Source organism: Camelus ferus, chromosome 32, assembly GCF_009834535.1.
Source record: "Camelus ferus isolate YT-003-E chromosome 32, BCGSAC_Cfer_1.0, whole genome shotgun sequence".
Taxonomy (NCBI): domain Eukaryota; kingdom Metazoa; phylum Chordata; class Mammalia; order Artiodactyla; family Camelidae; genus Camelus; species Camelus ferus.
Genome location: NC_045727.1, coordinates 7,861,005 through 7,881,906, shown reverse-complemented (window position 1 = coordinate 7,881,906; position 20,902 = coordinate 7,861,005). Strand labels below are relative to the sequence as shown.

The 20,902-nt window shown below is 43.0% G+C and overlaps 1 protein-coding gene across 1 annotated transcript in view; it reads left to right on the top strand.

Moving 5' to 3' along the window:
* Positions 1-20,902, top strand: part of FBXW8 (F-box and WD repeat domain containing 8) — a 103,008-nt gene that overhangs the window by 71,239 nt on the left and 10,867 nt on the right. Inside the window, 1 exon segment of the mRNA XM_006188897.3 lies at positions 13,444-13,571. Coding sequence (XP_006188959.3) covers positions 13,444-13,571 — 128 coding nt within the window.

The following is a 20,902-nucleotide window of genomic DNA, read 5'->3' as shown; positions in this document are numbered from 1 at the left end:
TTTCCTAATTTAGTTCTGAAGTACTTGGCATTCGGTGGCAGATCGTATTAAGCAGCACGCAGCGCGCATCCTAATCAGGGGAACGTGAGTGAAGTAATTCAGAAGGCTGGCGTGTGTTTGACAAGGACGCTTGCTTGGCGCTGCTGCCTCAGCTTACATCACGCTGGAAAATAATTGCTAACGTCTCTTATGATAATCATTCCCTATACACGGACGTGAAAAGACTCTGGATTGGTTACTTGCACTCGTCACGAGTTGAAATACCTGTCTGGGAGAGACTTTGGAATCAAACGCAGTGCTCGTGGTTTCTGGCCCCATTCTCCCTTACCTACACGAGAATATGAAATCCGTCTTTCCTGTTGTTCAAGGTTCCATTCCGGAGGACAGCTAAAAAGTTAGTGTTCTACAAGCTGGATGAATAATTTAAAATTGAAAGTTCACAAAGCAAATAAATGTCTCATTTCCTTTTCACTTTCACCTTAAACCTTTGACATTTTTCATATTTATTTACTTCCTTCCTGGAGAAGTTTAAGAAAATAGCTCTTGGAGACCGATTTTCTAGGTTACTGAGTGATGTTGATTACCATAAGGGTCCATTTTTTTTTTTTCTGAGGTTGCTGGCATTGTTAATGACTGCTTACTGAACACATCCTATATGCTAGATTTCTGATAGGCCCTGGAAATAGAGATGACACACACATGACGTCTGCCTCGGGGATAACCGCCTTATGGTCTTTAACACAGCTTAGCAATGCAGAGGTGGTTTTCTCCATGTGGAGATGGACGTGAGGTCATTGGGAGACCTTCACAGTGAATTTGCTGAATTCCAGAGTAATGAAAAATTGATACAAGTAAGTATGCAGATCAGGATGGAATATTCATATGCATTTGTACCTGTTTTAGTATTAAAATAGTATCCAAAATTTATATAATTGGTAGTATATTTTTAATAGTGGATAATAATAAATGAAATTCTCCTCACATGTTGTGGAAACCCTGAAGCACCTCCAAAGAGCCCTAGGGTTTCTCAAGACAAATCTCTGACTTAGAGACCTTGGAGGACCCGGCCACTTCTGGTTTTCACTACAACCATGAAGGGTGATTCTGCAGAAAGTATTCTTGGAAGGCTGCTGCTGCTTGTAGAAGCTAAGAGTGCTTTAGGATCTTTTGTGACCCTGAACCACCCCTGGGAGGGAGTGATGAAGTTACAGAAAGTAAATATAAGGAGAAGTATTTTCAGCTAAGTCAGGTAGTGGTACAACCAGTGGGGACTGAACAAAGGTTTTAGAGTCCGATAAACCTTAGGCAAGTTGCCTACATGCCTCAGGTTTCCCATCTGGAAATGGGGTAGCACCTGGAAAAAGTAGGTAATGTGCTTATGGCTGGTGCTCAGGACTTGTTAGGCTTCACCTCCCCATCCCCACCAGTTTTAGGGTCAGGTCAGAGTTGGAGAGCTGGGCAAGGGGGCAGTCTGGGCAGAGGTACCAGGCCTGGAGGAGGGAGTTTCCAGGGCGGGCTGGAGCACAGGGACAGTGGGCTGGTGTGGGAGCTGTGCTCAAGCCATGCTTGCAGTGAGAAGTGTGTTCTTCACAAGATTCATTTTCCTGAGTTATTTTGAAGGAACACATTTAGAATAGGAAGGGGCAGGTGAATTTGGCTTCTTGCACAACGTATGCAGAGAGTTAATGTGAATGCTGAGTCACTTTGTGTACAGTCACTGAGAGATGCGAAGCTTTGTTGGAGAGGGCTGGCACTGTCTCGATCATCATTTCTCTGCACTCACATTTGCATAGTTTTTGTATATCAATGACACTCCTGTCGTTTTCTAATTTCTAAAAACATCCATCAGCATTCTTGAGGCTCTGAGCAAGTTTATAAGCCCATTACATTGGAATATATGATGATCATTGCCTTTTTTTCTCATTTGTCTTTTGAATTAAGCTTAGAATTTTATTTAGGGCCTAATTTTTCTAGTGGCTTTCCTGATTATTTATGTGGAATTTCCATCCTGGTTTACGGCTCCATACCCACGGGAGAGTGTGAACTTGAAGCTGATCTTCACATTTATTTCACTTTTTGAATACGTATGGCTTTGGTTTCTTTGTGCCAGATGAGTCTCAGAGTAAATACGGCCCAAGTGGCACCTGGGTTTGTTACGGTTAAAAATCAGCTTGTTTTACAGTTAATGAAGATTAAGGAGGCCAACTGGAAATGTTTGCCTTTGCTCTGCGACAAGTAACGGTGACACTGTAGAGCAGGCTGCAGGCTTTCCATACATGTGGGTCCAGACAGTTGGGACAGATGCTGTTGGTTTGGTTTGGTAGTGGGTAGGAGATCAGGGCACACCGGAAATGGCCTGTGTGAGTTTGAATTTCAGAATATTTAAGACATTTTTACTATTTTCAAATGTACATAGCAGCTTAAACTAGACTAATAAAAATATTACAAAGTAGAGGACTTTTTCTTTTTATTCAGTATGTAGGTGAATATGATTTATTAATTCGCCCAGCACTTCAGCCTTCTATAAGGCACTGTGTTAGAGGGTTTATAATTATCAGTTATTGAGTTGCAGATGAGTTCTTCTAATGGACGCAAAGTTACTCTTTTGAGCATTCTCTCAGTGTGTTATTAATTTACAGGGTACACCGGGTTTTGCAGAGAGGCAAAGGATAACTACAGCTCAGTCCCCATTTGAACAATCACATTCTAAATTAAGGGACTTGGGAGGTTTTCAGTGTGTGAGAATGAGGCCAAGAATCGTCTGAACTGTGCCACACACAGACAGCAGCTGTGTCGTGCCCCGGCTTCCAGCCTTGGCTCACCTGTCCTGCTGTGAGCGGTCCACTGATGTGGGACCGACTGACTGGACCTGGACTGAATTCAGTACCTCAATTTCTTTGGATCTTTCTAGGCTAGTACCTCTGGCCCAGGCTTCGTCTGTTCCCCTGGTGGCCTCTCTGCACTGTGACGTTTCCTTAAGGTGTGAGCTCTTATCTCATGCTCACAATAAGTTTTAAAATACATGTTGAAAATGACATGAGAATAAGTCTTCCCTACCCGCCCCCCTTTCCCCACCTATAGGCTCTTGTGCTGCCTGTTGGTGCCCCTCATGGTCCCTTTCAGGTTTTGTCAGAGCAGAGCTGTGTACCAAGGACTGTGGGTGAGGCCCTGGTGCTCACCTGCTGCCTGACCTTCAAGACCCTGGGGATTCAGGCTCAGCAGCACCTGCAAATCAAGCTCCCTTCCTCCAGGCAGGCAGGCACAGTCCAGAATATGCCATGTTTACTCCTGACTGGCAGTACCATTCCCTCTTCCCTCCTGTTTCTCTGTGTCCCCTCAGGAAAGGTCCATCCTGGGTCCCACTTTCTAGAAGAAGCCTCGCCAGCCGTTCCAGCCCTCAGTGCACATCTCCCTTCCCTGCCTCTTACAGTCACCAGGTCTGCACCTCACATTACCGTGTTGTCCTGCCCAGCAAATATTCTTAACCAGATTGCCATCGGCTGGGAGGCAGGAAGTGAGCATTTAGAGCTGAGGAACACTTCATTAATGTTTGAAATCGGCTTTTTGGCTTGGAAGACAGTGTAGGTTCTCCAAGTGTAGTGCACCTCAGTGTAGGTTCTACAGTGCAGGGGTTCTCACACGCCAGAGGGTGTCAGAAAAATACAGATCTTGGGACTCCACCCTCAAGGCTTCTGATTCAGGTGAGTCTGGGTGGGGCCTGAGGAGCTGCATGTCTAACGAGTGCCCAGTGCTGCTGATGCTGCCGGTCCAGGGGCCACACTTTGGGCTCTGGGTCAGAGGTTGAAAGAACATGGCTTGGGAGCCCACCCACCCGGGTTTGAATTCTGGTTCGAAAACTTCACTACCGTGTAAGTGATTTGACCTCTCTACACCTCCACCTCCTCATACATAAACTGTGTAAAAGCATGACACCCACCCTGTGGAATTGTGGGGATCTGGTGAGAGGACGCATCATCACAGTGTTTGGCGCATGAGAGAACACTAGAAATATTAGCCATTATTAATAACCATTTTTGCCAGGACTCAGGAAAAGGCTTGTGCTGCGGTGGCAGCCGGCAACTTAGGAATAAGATGACTGGGGCTCTGCCTAGTGCGTCCTCAGCTGCTGCTGTTAACCTGAGTAAATGGGGCAAGTTATTTAAACTTATTTTAAGCCTCAGTTTCTTTATGCATAAAATGTGGACAGTAGTATTTGTCTTCCTTTGATGGTTGTGTAAGTCGAATGAAATGATATTTTGAAAGGCTTTGTGTGAAAGGAGTATCATGATTATTATTAATAGCTAACATTTATAGTGTTTTTTTATGTGCAAGGTGCTGCTGGGCTGTCTGTGCTGACAGCCGTGAACCATACAGTGTCGGGAAAGGTTGTCGTGCCCTCCGGGGCATGCAGGGGAGCCCACGGGGTGGACTCCTTGCCCTGCACACACCAAAGGCCCTGATTGTTCACTGCGGTTTTTCACGCTGCTCCATCAGCTGTCATTGGTCTCAGGGGATCTGATTGTAGCCACATTCTGCCTGTCTACCCACTTCTAGGCCCTTGTCCAGGCTAACTTGGGGTCAGACGAGAAGTTGCCAGGCTAGTGAGAAGAAAAGCCCCAGCCACGTAATATCCTGAGCTGCACAGTGTTAGGTTTGTGGGCTCACAAGTGTCCTCGTGTTACTAGCATCTCACTTGTAGTCTTCCCATTTAAAAAGTAATGTCCAGATTGTCTTTAATTTCAAAGAGCTCACTTTGTGGTTTGCAGACTCAGTTTTCCTCCCTGTATAACACAGATTTAATAATAACTTTCTTTCTCATGAGAACTGTGATTAGTTACATGTAGTTAATATTTGTGAAGTGCTTTGAAACTGTCCATGAGGCCTGTTGGGAACATGAAAGGAGATTGTGAGGATTTTCAGCATTCAGTTAAACATTTGCATAATAATTATAGTTTCTTCTTCGCACTCAGTGCTCTGACAGTGAACATTTCCTGTTCATTTTATGTCCTGCATTAGTCAGTTTTTTGTAGTCATACCTCTTATCCTTATTCTAGCACTAGGACAGAGACTGTCTATAGAGATTCCCGAAGCAAAGCAGAGAGCCATATTCTGCTCGCCCCACAAAGTACACTTGCCTTCCTTTATTATTTCCAGCACTTGTGGCTGTAGGGGAGCGAGATTGGGATGATGCTGGCCTGCATTTTCACCCGAGCGCACTCTTGCACTCTGGGTTCTTTTCAGGCTTAGGTCACAATAGGTGTCTTGGCCTCACTCTGGTCCTTTGTAGACATCTGCCCACATCACAAAGCCCCCACGTCTGGCACGGTCTGCGAGGATTGGCAGTGCCTTCCCAGGCAGAGTCCAGTCCTGGAACCGTGGGGGTTGCAGGTGCACTGGCACGTGGTGGTGGGGAGCGAACGCGGGCCTTGCCTACCCAGCGCCTGGCGACTCTCAGCAACACCGTTCCATCCCTGAAATATCTTGGCCTCATGGGCTTGTCACTCTAATTAAAACTTAAACATGAAAGCAGACCAGGCTGCTTCTTTCTTTGTGCTGCATTTGAGTGTGGACTGTGCCAGCAGCACGTCATGAAAACTGTCAAGGGGCTGCTATGTTTCAGGGATCTGTGCTCGTGTCAGGGGTCCATTTCGTCAAGCCTTGCATCTTACTGGCTGCTGTTGCTAAGAGCACCTGAGAGGCAAGTTTTTGTTTGCCAACAGAAAGTCACCTCTGGGACGTTGGTGAAAGTCATTTCCACATGTACACAGAGACACCGAGTTACCAAGCCTCGTGCTCTGACTTATCTCTGGCGAGGACTTACAAAATAGTCTCTCTGGCTGATTGTCAAAAATTACATCATATTGGAGTAAACTGCTTTTAAATCAGACATCCATTATTCATGTATATTAACTGCTTTTTTATTTTTTTATTGGCTGTTTGTGTATGATTTACTCTTTTCTCGCTAGCTCGCCCTCCCTCCCCAATTGTCTGTCTTTCTCATCGTTTTTTTAGATCTTAGCTCATCTGTGAATTTATGGAGGCCGTTCACTTAGCTTTGTATGTGAACATCAATATGCACACCCTGCATTTTTTGTAGTAAAATTTTTTAGCACGTTTTGGGGATCATATTTATGTTGGGTCAAAAAAGCAACTTGGGTCATTTACAGGAGTAAATTCTACCCCAGATACTAAGAGGTCTTTTTCTTTTTTGTATCTTTTTTTTTTTTTAAGTGAGCATTACTAGTCTTGTACTTCAAGATCTGTATCAAATGAAACTGTACCTCCCACTTATGAACCAGCTAAATATGTCGCTGTTGGTGGAAAGCAAATTGATTTAATGTGTTCATTTGTATGCGTGGAGCATATCTTTAATGTAAGGCTGGTGTATCATTCGCCTGTAATCAATTACTCATTCTTCCATCAGATATATACCAGGTCTGTCCCGTGTGTCAAACAAACATGGCACAGGTATCCAGGAAAGTAAGTGTTCACTCCAGACCGTAATGCTGGAGGTCCCCTGTGCACCTGGCACCTCTGTGTTCCTGGTAAGTTGCCCTGATCCGTGGACTTGACTGTTTGGAACAGTAAGGACTAGATACAGTTTGTTCTATTTATTTAACCCCAAATCAGCACTGTTGTTGTGTATAGTGAACATTTATGTACTTTCATGCACATTTACCTGAATCTTTGTTCACTGTTCTTTCTAGCATTTCAGACCTCTTTTTCTGGAATAATTTCCCAAATCTTCAAAAAGCATATTCTTCAGTGAGGGTCTCTTGGCCACAGGTGCTCTCTGTATTTTTATCCCAAAACACCTTTATTTCATGCTCATTTTTGAATGGTGGTTTTATTAGTGTTTTATCATTTCTAGGTGGATAGATATTTTCCCTCAGCCCACTGAAGAGATGATGGTTTTGACTTCTGTTGATGCTACTTGGGAAAGCTGTCTAGTTTTCATCCCCTTTGAGGACTCTTTCTCTTCTTTTGGCTACTTTTAAGATCTTTTTCCTTGTCTTTAATTTTCTGTAGTTTCACTCTGTTGTCTCTAGGCGTGGATTTAGCTTATTTTTCCTGTTGGGATTTCTTGTCTTCTTTCCTTTCAGTTGTAGAAAGTTCTCAGCCGCTGTCTTGTTGAAATTTCCCCTCCCTCGTTCTCTCTCTCCTTTCTGTCTAGAGTTTAGGTTCATTCAGTGTGTGTTAGCCCAGCCTGATCTCCCTTGTCTGCTCTCACCCACTCACTCATATTCTCCGTCCCCGTCACTCTGGGATGCACCCTGAATAATTTCTTCACCTCTGTCTTCCAGTTCACAGATTCTCTCTTGGATGCTAATTATCTGTTTAACTCATCCATTGATTTTTAATTTCTAGAAATTCTCTTTGTTTTGTTTTTCAAAGCTGCTTAATCAGTTTTGCTGCTTTTGACCCCTCACACTCTGATTTCTGTAAATATTTCCAGCATGCACAGTTTTCTTTATGTGATAAACAGCTGATATCCTTGGAAGACTAATTCTTCTGTTTTCTATCGCTCACTTAAGATGAGTTGTTTGTCTTTGGAAAAAAATTTTTTTTAAATTGTGAGCTCATATTTGGCTGATCTTGATTTGTAGATCTCCTGTGGGGCCTGGGTTGAGAGGGTCTCCCTCCTGAGAAGATTTTGCCAGGTACGAGGAAGCATGTTACCAACATGAAAATAATTACTAGGCCTGGGGTTTTTTTGGCCTTGCAGGTAGTATAAATTCAAACTCTTAACCAGCATGAGGGCATATGTGTGGTTGCAGGCCCTCGGGCAAACATTTTCCATCCTGAGCTGAACCTGAGATAGACAAGTTTCCAAGTTTTCTTCACCAATGGATAGATCTTTGTTCCTAGCTTGCTTTTTACTGAGAACAAGGGCCCCAGCTTTAGGCAGACATCTCAGTTCTGGTTCCACTTAGTACTGGCTGGAAGCTTTCCCTCCTATTCCCCCAGTTTTCTGGGCTCCTAACCCTGGCAGATGTCCTCAGAGCTGCCCCTGACATGAGTGCTACTTCCATTTCTGGTTTTAGTCTTCTCTTCATTGTTGGCTCCTTGGAATTTCTCTGATTTCTTAAGAGTTAAACAGAATGTTTGCAGGAATGTTTAATAGACTGAATCTTGGGGGGAGGGTATAGCTCAAATGGTAGAGTGCGTGCTTACCACGCACAAGGTCCTGGGTTCAATCCCCAGGACCTGTTACAAATATAAATAAATAAGCCTAGTTACCTCCCCATCGTAAGACAGAACAAAACGGAACAAAAATAGACTGAATGCTAACTAGCCATCTTCAGTGTGTCACACAGGGTGGTTTCCATAGAGAGTCTAGTGTGCCGTGTCATCAGAGGTGGGACCTTGGGCTGGGATGCATTTCGAGAGTTCTAGAATCTGGCTATTGTGGAGAGCGATCTGTGGAATCTTCTATTCTGAGAATGATGAAGGGGTTCCTTTGTACAAGCTCACAGCAAGATTAGACACCCAGAAATGGCGGGTATGTGTGTTTGGGGGGGGACAGCAGGATGTGTTGAGCCAAAAAAGGATTGTCTAAGTGTTTATTGTGTACCAGACGGTGGGAAGCCTTTGGTTTGCCTGATAGTCGTGTACCAATCAGTTAATCTGCAAGCACTTACTGAGTACCTGGCACCTGCTGAGCCCTTAGTCAGTGCTGCAGGGAATGAGTGATAGGATTTCTGCCCCAAGGAATTTACAGTCTAAGGCTAGGACAATGTTTTATAGCACGTGGCGTGGCGCTTGATAACAGAGCCTCAGCTGGCGCGCTAAAATCAGTCTCCTTGGTGACCTTCCCACCCTCTAGTGCTTGAGAACCACAGGTCACGGGAAAGGTCAGAGGAGTAATTGCACAGTTCAAGATGGCACCTGGGGGACACCCAGTGGGGTGTCCAGACAGTAAATCCCTCAGCACCAACAAGAGGGGTAAACTCTGTGAGGGGCACAAAGAGAGCACAGAATAAGCTTAATTGGGATGGAAGAGGAGAGAGCATGAAGATTATTTTCTTTACTCTCTAGAATTTGGCTTCTTATCATGACTTTACCCCCTCAGAAGAGCAAAATATATGTGGTAGTGACAGAGAGGGCTTGTTAAGGATCAGAAAAGAAAGTAGATTGACTTCGTCATCTCCAAGAATTTGTCAGATCTTCCTCCGCATGCCTTCTTTTACTTTGCTTCAGTCCAGTACAGCATCGCCTAACCTTTTGTTCTCTTTGTCACTTCCCTTTTTCAAAATGGTGGCAGGCAAACTATCTTGAGTTCACAAAGCCTTTTTAAAAGTCACAGTCTTGTGAGGAAGCCGCCTGACCACTTCTTACAGTTTCGGAAAGGCAGTGCCTGGGGTCCCGAGTAGGTAAGCCCACTGCTCAGGTTGACGTTGTTGGTGTAATGCCTTTGGCAGATAACATATAGGAGTATTCTGTGAGAATTGTTCCACAGTTGGATGTATTTTGGATGTGTTTGTGGGAGACAGTGAGCTGCTTCTATTCCATCATCTTGAAGCCCCTCCAACAACAATAGAAGTGTGAGGAAGACTCACTATTTTGGTAAGCTTAATCAAAGAAAACACAAATGGAGTTCCTGTCTTCAGTCACATGAGCAAAAGTCTGGGACTGAGAGGCTCTGTCATCTCTGCATAGCTGTTTCTGTATGCAAGTGGTTCCTCTTTAATTAGGAGGGTAATAGCAGCCCCAGATTTAGGAAATGTTCGCAGTGCTAAATCCAGTTCTTGACCAGTGAAGGAGGAAGTTGACCGGCCTTGAGCTCACCCCACTGCAGGGACAATAGCCACTTCTCAGCCCCTCCCTTCATAGTTTGGTTGGAAGGCCTGTCCAAGGCACACTAAGGGGTCCAGGTTGTGCCTGGAAGGGGCAGGGCCTGCCTGCACCAGGGCAGTTGCTGATGTTTCCCAGATGTTGGGCGTGTGGCTGCCACCTCCTTCCTGAGGTGCCCCTAGTCATACCACCACCTGCGAGGGCAGGGCTGTGAGGTGGGTCGCCTCAGGGCGGCAAGTCCTGCAAACGGAGGAGCAGGACGGTTGGTGGCCGAGCAGTGGCTGGTGAAGATGTGGACTGTTTCAGCTGCAGCCAGCTGAGGCTTCTGCACGTCTTCCACCGTCCCCGTTCCTTCCCATGCTGACTGGCTGTTGAAGGGATTACGGCATTATTTATTTTGTTTAAAAAAATTAGAAACAACCCAAATGTCCATCAATATGGAATTATATATCCATAGACAAATTCGATGCAGAACAAGGTCTGTCTGTAGGTACTGATAAGGAGACAACTCTCATGTTATTTAGTAGGAAACACAAGTTACAGAACAATAGTCCCATTCAGAGAAAAGAACAATTTTATACACACTCAGAGAAGGAGAGAAACAGACAAGACAGCCAAATGTATAGAAAAACTCTTTAACATCACACAGTTGGACCTCCATGTCCACAGGTTCCCAAATCAGGGATTCAACCAACCTCAGATAGAAAATAGTTGGAAAAAAAAATTCTAGAAAGTTCCAAAAAGCAAAACTTGAATTTGCTGAGCACCAGTGACTCTTTACGTAACATTTACATTGTATTAGGTATTGTAAGTAATCTAGAGATGATTTAAAGTGTACAGGAGGATGTAGGTTATATGCCAATACTACAGCATTTATATAAGGAACTTGAGCATCGGTAGATTTTTGTATTTATGGGGTCCCATGGATACCGAGGGACAGCTGTATACACTGATTATTTCTGAGAGATGGTTATATAGAAGGTTACAACTTTTTGTTATGTAATTCTTATGTTAGAACTTGTTACATGATATATTATGTTTGAAATCAGAAAAAAGACAAAGTTCTTTTTAGAAATTTCAGAGAAATCTGAATAATTGACAAAATTGAAAGTTAGGATTCTGTGACTAGGATTTGTGAAAATACTTCAAGATCTCTAAGAAGGAAAAACAGTTCTTTTTAAACAGTGCTTACGTCCACCAGGCGCCCTCTCTAGATCTGGAAGCCAAAGAGAAAGAAGACCCCGCTGTGTCCCAAGTCCGCACACTGCATCTCCTGCAGTTATCTTTACAAAATATATAACATGGTTCAGTCATTCTAGGTAATTCTTAAACATCTAACTCCTATAAAAATTTGCTCTGTAATCACTATTTAAGCCTTTGTGTAATATACACTTGGTACTTTAAAAAAAAAAAACAGCAACATCTCTTGATTTGGCAGTCACATTAGCGCAGAACGTTTTCATCAAGATTTTAGCTACGGGTCGTTTTTTTCCTTTCTATCCATACACCTCTGAGAGCGAGTCAAGTGGCCATGGGTTGAGACTCACCCAACTAGGGCAATAAAGAGAAAAATTAGTCTAATGCATGGTCTTAACAAGGAGGAGAGTGTGAGCATGAATAATTAATCTCACTAGTCTGTGGCAATCAGATAAAATGAAGTCCCATTTGCTCAACCTTATTAAAAGAGAGAGAGCGCGGGCAGGAGAGAGCCGGTAAAGGTGGTTAAGGGACTCGTAACGTGGCAAGAACCGGCTCTGCGCCGGGTAATGGGTTTTCTGATCCCCACGGTCTTTAACTAAACGTAATGGTCAAGGTACTCTTTGGATCATCCTGATTCATTGGATTATTAAACTTTTTTTTTTAAAATGTTTGACTAAACTAAAGTAGACGTCTTGATGATGAATTTGTAGTCTTTTTAGAGAGGGATTAGATTCCACTATATCATTTAGAAATGATCCATCCTCTTGTCAAAAAAGGACTTCTAGAGAAAGTAAAGACGTACGAACAGATTCAGTGTCCAATTTTCATTCTTGTATCTACCATGGACATTTCTTCCTGCTAGAGATGTTGAAGTGTTTTAAAAGCAAGAAGAGACTGAGTGCAGGAACCATACTGAAAGCTCCATAATGATACCTAAGTGCAGAATGTTACTTTTAGGGTATACCGTGGGATTGCTGGTTTTATTTTTCCTCCCTCCAGGAACTGATTTTAATGCACTTTTAGTGTATTCATTGTGGATAGAAGATTTAATTTATTTCTGTGTTCCTACTTGGAAGAATAATCTTATTTTGGATATTTTACAGAAGTTGAAATTTTCTCAGAAACTTTTGTTTTCAACTGCATGAAAATAAAAATAAAATTCAGCTTGCTCTCTACAGTCTTTATGCATCAAGAAGGCAGTTTATGTTTTGTTATTGCCCTCTTTCCTTTCAGATGCTGTTAGCAATAGTGAATTAATATTACAGTGTTGTTTTGACTGTTAGGAGTTTCCAGAGATTCTCTTGGTAGAAATGTATGTTGACAGTGAGATCAGTGATTTTCAAGGTGGGGTCAATTTATTAACCTCTCAATACTAAAATAAGAATCTGTATACTGATAACTGAGAGATGTGTAGAAAAATATAGCACATCATTTTCATGTGTGTGCTGGCTGAGAGGAGAATCTCTCTCTTCAAAGTATTAACATTTAAAACTTTTGAGTTCAGTGATTCATTTTAACCACATGATCAACAGAATAAAATGTATGCTCACAGGTGGGTGTGGGTGTGAATGAGGAAGCTAACAGTGAATTTTGGGGCAAGGACTGTGTCTTCAGTACTTAGAACAGTTACTGCAACCACTTAATGTTAATTAATTGAATTACCAAGTTTTTTAGTAAAAGACTTAATCTTCAGAAAGATTCCATATGAATTATCCTTTTTTTTCTTTTTGCGAGAGAGGGGGCAGCATTCAGATATGATGAATGCATCGTCTAGAGATCAAGGGTACTTTCTTATTTGCCTCCATACCTTATGGAACAGAGCTTCTGGTGATCATTGAGCGGAGAGTGACTGAAGAGAGAAATGTTTGGAATATCAATTATACCTCAATTAAAAAAGTTTTTTTAATGTTTGGGAATAAGAGTTTTGGTTTGTAGTTTAAAGGAATCATCTAGTGGTTAATTGTGCAAGCTTCATCTTCCTGGATGCTTGTACTGTTTGTTCTTTGACCCTCTGTGGTATAAATACTGAGGGGGAGAAAGAACTCACGCTGGCTCATGGGCAGGCGCCCTGACCTCTTGTTAGCCTTCCCCATTAACTCCAGGTCAGAAGCAGTCAGGGACCCTTAGTTTCCAGGCTTTTTCTGCGTTAGGAAGTTGGGATATGTAATTTTCCCATTTGGCATTTTTTTGTGCGTCCTGTGAGTTTTTTTGCACCTTGGCCTGGGGAATTCTTTGGGTTTTCTTTTCTTCTGCATTTCCTTTTGTCTCTCTGACAGCCACATCCCTGTGCTGTCGTTACCTGGAAAGGGGCAGGAAATTAAGTGGCAGAGCATCTTGTCTAACGGGCTGGGAGGTGGTGATGGTGCCCTGGGCGATGCTGGGCAGAAGGTGTGTGTGTAGGTCTGCTGCACGTGACTGCACACCCACGTGTTCTCCCTTCTCCTGCAGATCCTGGTGTACAGCCTGGAAGCGGAACGCTGCGTCTCAAAGCTGGGTAATGCGCTTGGTGACTTCACCTGCGTCAACCTCCGCGACAGCCCTCCCAATCTCATGGTCAGTGGCAACATGGACAGGAGGTAAGTCTGAATAAAGAGCTGCGTTTTGTAGCAGCTTCTGCTGAGGCCTGGCTGCTCCGCCTCCACTGAACTCGCTGATTTCCGACTCGGCTCACCCTTCTCACTTCTCTCTCGCAGCTCTGCCCACCTGAGTTCAGCCCTGATCCCATAAATACTATCCCTGTGAACCTGGAGAACAAAGTCTGGTATTAGGTAATAGCTGGATGGAGCTGCGTCTGTGTCTGTGTTTCTGAAACGCCATGGGAAGGTTGTCTTTTAGCCATTTGGTGGATGCAGTTGGTGGAAGGTCTAGTGAGACCCCTTGGAATATCTTTTGTCCCCCTGCTGTAAAATTTGTTTGGCATTTGAAAGCTCACTTTCTAATATTAAAAACAATAACCTAAGGGATGAATCATGTTCAGCAAAATAGGGTTGCCTGCCAAATGATGTCAAGAGTGTATTTCAGAACACTATGGTGTCCCTCTGGTGATGAGGGAAAAAAGAGACTGCATGTGAACAGATTCCAATTTCTATTTAGCTGATTAGCAGTCTTCCCTTTAACATATTGGCTTAGGGAGTCGGATTTTCCCGGTACAGGGTCCAGTGCCAGCTCCGGCCGCTCCAGGACCCATCAGCACAAAAGGATTAAAGTGTTTGAAAAGACTCTCTGAGTCCAAATTTTAGGTTTTTTTCCTTTGTGCCTCCTCTCCCCCTTGTTTTTTCTTTTTCTTTCTTCTTCCTTTTTTTTTTTCCTGGCTGATTATCTGCCATGTCTGATCCAGTGCCCTGGAGAGAGGTAGCATGGCTGGAAGCCAGGTTTGGCCAGCACCCCGCCCTGGCCGCCCTGGGCTGCAGGTGGCGGGCCTCTGGGTTGGGGTATCAGATTGAGAGGTGGGTACCGCTTTGTGCAGAACCCCAGTCCTCTGTCGTACTTGTGCAGCAGCTTGTAAAAAATGATCATTTTGTCAAATAATATTTCCAACTTCTGACCTTCATACTCCTATCACCCTCCCAATAGAGCAAAAAGATAATGTGAGTGTGCTTCATTGAAAGAAAACACGATCTCTTTTCTCAAGGCCACTTAAAACAGCAGCTACTTTTCATGCTTGAGAATCAGTGTGTATCCAGGCAGTTTTTCTCTTTGGAAAAAAAAAATTAGGCTTGATTAGTGGCCCCACTCGTGGCACAGCAAACAAAACAAGTCAGTTTGTAGTTTTACTCTCCCGTTTTCGTTCCCAGCCTGAGCCACACAAAGGCTCCAAGTTTATCTGCTAGGATCTCCCCATGGGGACCTAGCAGCTCCTCGCTTTTCAGGAGAGCAAGTGCAGAGAGCTCTGGGGGACAGCCAGATCCAAGGGTTTGGGATTATAGGTTATCCTTCAGAGTTGACAGCATGAGCATTCAGGTGTTCAACCACAGCTAGGCCACAGGAAACCAGACTGGTGTTCCAGAGAAGAGACCTCTGCTTTCTGCAAAACCTAGCCTCATTAGCTCTAGAAGAACAGCTAAAGCCAGACTGTCGGGACCACTGTCAGCTGTACATCCTGCTGTCAGTTAGGAGACCTGTACAGACCCAGCAAGGCTGGCGTTTTCGCCTGGAGTGGGGCTGCCTGCTGATGTACCCGTTGCCAGAAGAGAAGCTGCCTGCTCAGTGTCAAAGGGCTCTCTGTTCATTCTGAAGGCCAAATCTGACCATGATGAGTCCGTTTTATTAGTCAGCCAATGTTACATATTTTTTTAAACCTTTGTCTTTATGGATGAAAAGAATAGACTCAGGACTTGGAGTTAGGGAGGGGCTGTTCAAAGAGGCATTTCTTCAGGGCCAGTTCTAGATCTGTGTGCCAGCTGTTTGACCACTGCTGGTCTCTCAGAGTCTGTCCATTATACATAAGATGGTTCTTTGTGAATCAGATTAACAGTGTTAGCAATATGACACAGGGGTTAAAAATTTATACATCTAGAAAAAGGGAGGAATAAGGACTCTAACTTCTTCGTGTGGTAGAAGCATGTCTTGTGGGGGTTTTCCAAAGACATAATAGCTATGAGTGGACGGACTTTGTTAGAGATGCACGCCCATGCAGCTTGTGTTTTCTTTCAAAAGTGGGAGTAAGGGGACAGATACCGTGAAGAGAGCTATGTCCTTGGCTCTCATTTAATGGCTGATGCAATTTGAAAACCCTGGAACCTCTTTTTTTTCTTTTAATTTAAAAACCTGAATTTCTATTGCATTCTCTTAATACTTTATAAATAACTTGAGAATAAAATAGACTCTAAAGATACATAAAACTATTCAAGATTAGGATGAAAATAATGTTTCATTAAAGCAAGGAAATCAGCTTGTGTTAGTTAAGAAACATGGGTGGAATTTTACAAAGAGGGTTTTTTTTGGTGGGGTGGGGGAGGTGGTGTCGGCTGAAATTAAACATGAAAAAATAGCTCACCTAGCCTGTCACTAGAGGTTAAGTAGAGTCTGATAAAGATTAAGAGAATGACTAGGGAGGGAACTGAGTTATTGTTGGATTGTAATTTTCCCTTGCTGGGAGGGAAGGGTTATAAAGTGGGGTTATAGAGGTGGAGCTCTCTGCATAAGAGTTTCAACACTATAGATCAGTGAGGGTTTTTTTTAAATGCATATTTTGCCTTTTCCTGCTAAACCAAGAAGAGTAATAAGTAACGTTAGAGGAGTGGTGTGTGTGCCAGCTGTTAGGACTAGATGCCTGTGTCTTACCACGGGATGTCTAGTGCTTAGAGAGGGCTTACCTCTGCCTGTTTTGTATTTATTCTGAGATGTACTTTTTCCTTTTTTACATTTTCACATGTATGAAATCAAGTTGTCTTTTACAACAACATCTTAAGAATAATTGGCAGCATTTAAAAATGTTACATAAAGTAATGGTGCTTCTTACATTTGATGGTGTTTCCATCAAATGTAAGAAAGTATATATTTATTTAATGAAGGCAAAAATAACCCATAGCTTAGAAAATTAGAACATTTATGAGAAACTTGAATGGGTTACCAAGATAAAGTCTTCAGGAATAGACCACTGTGGTTTTTAGTTTTTTGTTTGTTTAGTTTAACCTTTGTCTAGGGTTTACTGAACATTTAATCACTGAACTATAAATTTATGTCTTCCACCAAATTTGGGAAATCTTTGATCATTATTTCTTAAAATTTTTTTTTCCACACTGATTCCTTTCCCCTCTCCTTCTGGGACTCCAGTGATGTGAAGGCCGGACCATTTGATGTTATCCCACAGGTCCCTGAAGCTCTGTTCAGTTTCTTTCCTAAACTCTGTATTCCTCAGATTACAGCTATCTGTTGATTTAATGTTGGGTTCACTAACTCTTTCCTCTGTCACCTCCATTCTCCAATTGAGCCCATCCAGTGAATTTTTTATTTCAGATTTTATACTTTTTGGTTCAAAATTTCCATTTAGTTCTTTTTCATTATTTCTATTTATCTGCTCAGAATGTCATTATTTCTTATTATTTTACCTTTTACCTCTTGGAATGTAGTTACAGTAGCTGCTTTAAAGTCATTGATGATTCCTAAAATCTGGGTTACGTTAGGGTTGACATCTGTTCATTGTTTTTTTTCCTTTGATAATGGGTCACATTTTCCCCGGGGTTTTTGTTTTTTTTGTTTTTTTTTTTTTTTTTTGGAGAGGGAAATGGTATGTCAAGTAATTTGGGGTGTATCCTGGATGCAAAGTGTCCACTTTGCATCCTGTTACATAATCCTCTGGAGAATGCTGAGTTTTTGTTTCTGTTTTTGTTTTAAGCAGGCAGTCCCCCCCGGTTAGTTCAGGCTGCAAGCTGTGTTTTGCCTCCTGTGGGTGGTGATTCCAATGTCAGTTTCCAGAGCCTCTGTGGCTCTTCTCTGGCTCCGTCCTGCACCTGTGCCACGCAGGGGTTCATCTGGGGTGGCAGTCATGTAAATCTCAGTTGAGCCTTTGCTGTGCTGCTTTGGATCTGTCCTGCACAGCTCAGAGCAGTGCCTGGAACGTGTGCGGGGTCACACACAGGATTAGGGGCTCCCCGTCTCCAGTTTCCGCCTCTCTTCATCCCTAAGCTTTTGTAGGTTTCAGGGGCCCCTTCCCCACTGGGCCTTTGATCAGAAGGTGGGGTTTCTCTCAAAGTTTTACCAGCCGGCATCATGGCCACCATGTGGCTCTGTGATTAGACACTACCTTTGGGCAAAGCCACAGAGGCAAGAGAGGGAGAAGAGCCCCCCAAAGACCCCATACCCACGTTCTTTTGGACCTCAGGGGCCTCTTTCCTTGGTTCTTCAAAAAGGGCATTTCTATTGAAATTTTAGCTCCGGCACCGCCACCCAGCTCTGCTACTGGAGCTCATATTTGGGGCAAGGCTCTGAGAGAAAAGAGGGGAAGAATAGGAAATCCTTTCCTCATACAAGCCGCTTCCTCCACAGTCCACTGCACTGAGTTAACTGTCCAGAGTCCTCAGGTGTTGCTTTATGTGTATTGTCTAGAGGTTTTGGTTGTAGTCAGCAGAAGACAGAGGTGGTAGTGGGCTTAGTCAGTCTCGGCCAGAATCAGAACTCTAAATAACTTTCTTTAAATTATCTAAATAAACTCTATAGTTGGCAGTGGAGGGCTGTATGAAATGGAGTCTGTTCTGTTGCCCTCAGTCTTCTCATCTGGGATCTGCTCATTCCTCTCCAGTGACTGAAGTCAGGCATACAGACTAGAGAAGCTTTTCTGTGCTCTGCTGGGGAGAATCAAAGTAAGAGTTGCTGGTAAGGGCATATGTCAGGTTGTTAAGTGGGTTGCCAAGGCAACACTCAGTAAACCAACAAATCCCACTGCTTTCCCTGCTGTAATCTTAAGTTGATTTTTTTTCATTTTAGCTTTATTGAGATAGAGCTCACTTACCTATAATTCACCAATTTAAATTGTACAATTTAATGTAGAGTTCATAAGGTTGTGCAACCATCACCAAGTCAGATTTAGAACATTTTCATCACCTCAAATAGAAACCTTATACCCATTAGCAGTCACTCTCCATGTCCCCCCAGCCTCTCCAGCTCTAGGCAACCACGGATCGCTTCCTGCCTCTATGCATCTGTCTGTTTTGGATGTTTCCTATAAATGGAGACATATAACATGAGACCTTTTAGGGACTGGCTTCTTCACTTAGCATCATGTTTCCAAGATAAACCTGTGTTGTTGCTTGAATCACTACTTCATTCCTTTTTATGGCCAAATAATATGCCATTGTATGAGTATACCACATTTGCTTATACATTCAGCAGCTTATTTCCACTTTGGGGCTATTATGAATAATGTTGCTGTTACCATTCAACTATAAATTTTTGTATAGACGTATGTTTTCCATTCTCTTAGGTACATACTTAGGAGTGGAATTGCTGGCTTATATAATAACTCTATTGAACTATTTGGGGAACTGCCAGACTCTTTTCCAAAGTGGCTGTACATCTTCCATTCCTACCAGCAGTGTTTGAGGGTTCCAGTTTCTCCATACCCTCACCAGTACTTGCCATTGTCTCTGATTATCGCTGTCCTAAAGGATGAGAAGTGGTGTGATGTTGAATATCCTTTCATGTGCTTTTTGGCCTCTTTGAATAAATGTCTATTCCTATCCTTTGCCCATTTTTAGATTAGGTTGTCTTTTTATTGGTCACAAGAGTTCTTTATAATACGTAGTCCAGGTACCAATCCCTTATTGGATACGATTTGTAAATACTTTTTCCCATTCTGTGGGTTGTCTTTTCACTGTCTTGATGATGCCTTTTGAAGCACAAGGTTTTAATTTTGATGAAGTTCGATGTATCCATGTTTTCTTTGTCATTAGTGCTGTTGGTGTCATACTGAAGAAGCCATCTCCCAGCCCCAAGTCACAGAGATTTACTCCTATGTCTACTTAAAAGAATTTTTATGGTTTTGGCTCCTACTGTTAAGGTCTGCGATGCACTTGGAGTTAATGTCTGTTTATGGTGTGAAGTGGCAGTCCAACCTCATTCTTTTTTGCATGTGGATACCAGCTGTTCTGGCATCATCTGTTGAAAAGACTGCTCTTTCCCCACTGAGTTGTCTTAGCTCCTCTGGAAAACCAGTTGACCACAAAATGGAGGGACTATTCTAGGTGTACTCGTATGACTGTATGATACTCATACTCATTGTCCGCAGGTGGTATCCTGGGCTGGCCTGTAAGGACTGCATAGTGTTCCATCTAGCAGAGTTCAAGATCATCCAGTGTAGGCCCAGCTAAGGAAACAGGTCCAGAAAGGTTGAGTGATCAGTCCGAGGGACTTATTACTCTTTATGGGCAATATACAAAGAACTCTAAACTTCAGAGGCACAGCTTTACAATATAGAGAGCTCTAAGCATAGCCTCGGTGGATTAAACTGGGCAGGTCCACCTAAACATACATGTTTTTCTAGTTGCTATTTAAAATGAGTTATTTGCCAGAAAAGGCCATCATTGATGCTCTCTATATAGATACAGCTATTGATTTGGACATACAAGGTTATATTTAAAATCCTCTTTAATAGCCCAGGTTTGATGAGACAACACAGAATCATGTTATTGATTTCTTTTTTTTTAAAAAAAAACCCAGTTTTCATGATTAATTTGGTCATTTTTTTTTAAAGCCTACGTTTTAATGCCATCTTGCTTGTTCCCTTTATTTTCTGGATAGAAATATAGCTGAAGGTCAGGTCCTTCTTAATGAAACTGCCGAGCCAGAGTCTGAATAGGCTTCATCTTTGCCATCAAATACAGTTTGCCTTGTTATTATTATGGGACTATTTAATCCAAACCAAGAGGAAGCAAGCCCTGAGTTGTGACCCCCAATTAAAGAGTCTCAGAGCTCACTTCTTGCCCTGACAAATACAAAGTTGTGGTGTGCTTCTGGTGCCGCCGCCTGCTGTTAGAGAGAGAGTGAGTGGGGCGTAAATGTTATATGTGCTCCATCTGCAAGTGTTATAATAAGTTATTCAAAGCTCTTAGCACAGGACCAACCAGAGCGTGCCTCCCTCTCAGTTCCAGCACGTTTTCCTGCCCATCAGATGGATGCTCCTCTGTTGGAGTCTTTGGAAGGTTCTGGTGTCTTTTGTTTTAATTGGCGGGCTAGAGCCGACTCCTATGGTGTGATTTTCATTAGAGAGGGGCTGGAGAGGGAGTGTTGGAACAGCCCTCCAAACCCAACCATGAATATTAAACATAATACAATTACAGCTTTCAGACCAATTTTTTTTTTTCTTTTCAACAGGCAAAGTTGATGAAACACTCATGAGATAGGGATTCACAATATCTGTCATTGGCTTCTTTTTGTCCCTGGAATCAGTTGTCTTGGCACATTCGTGCCC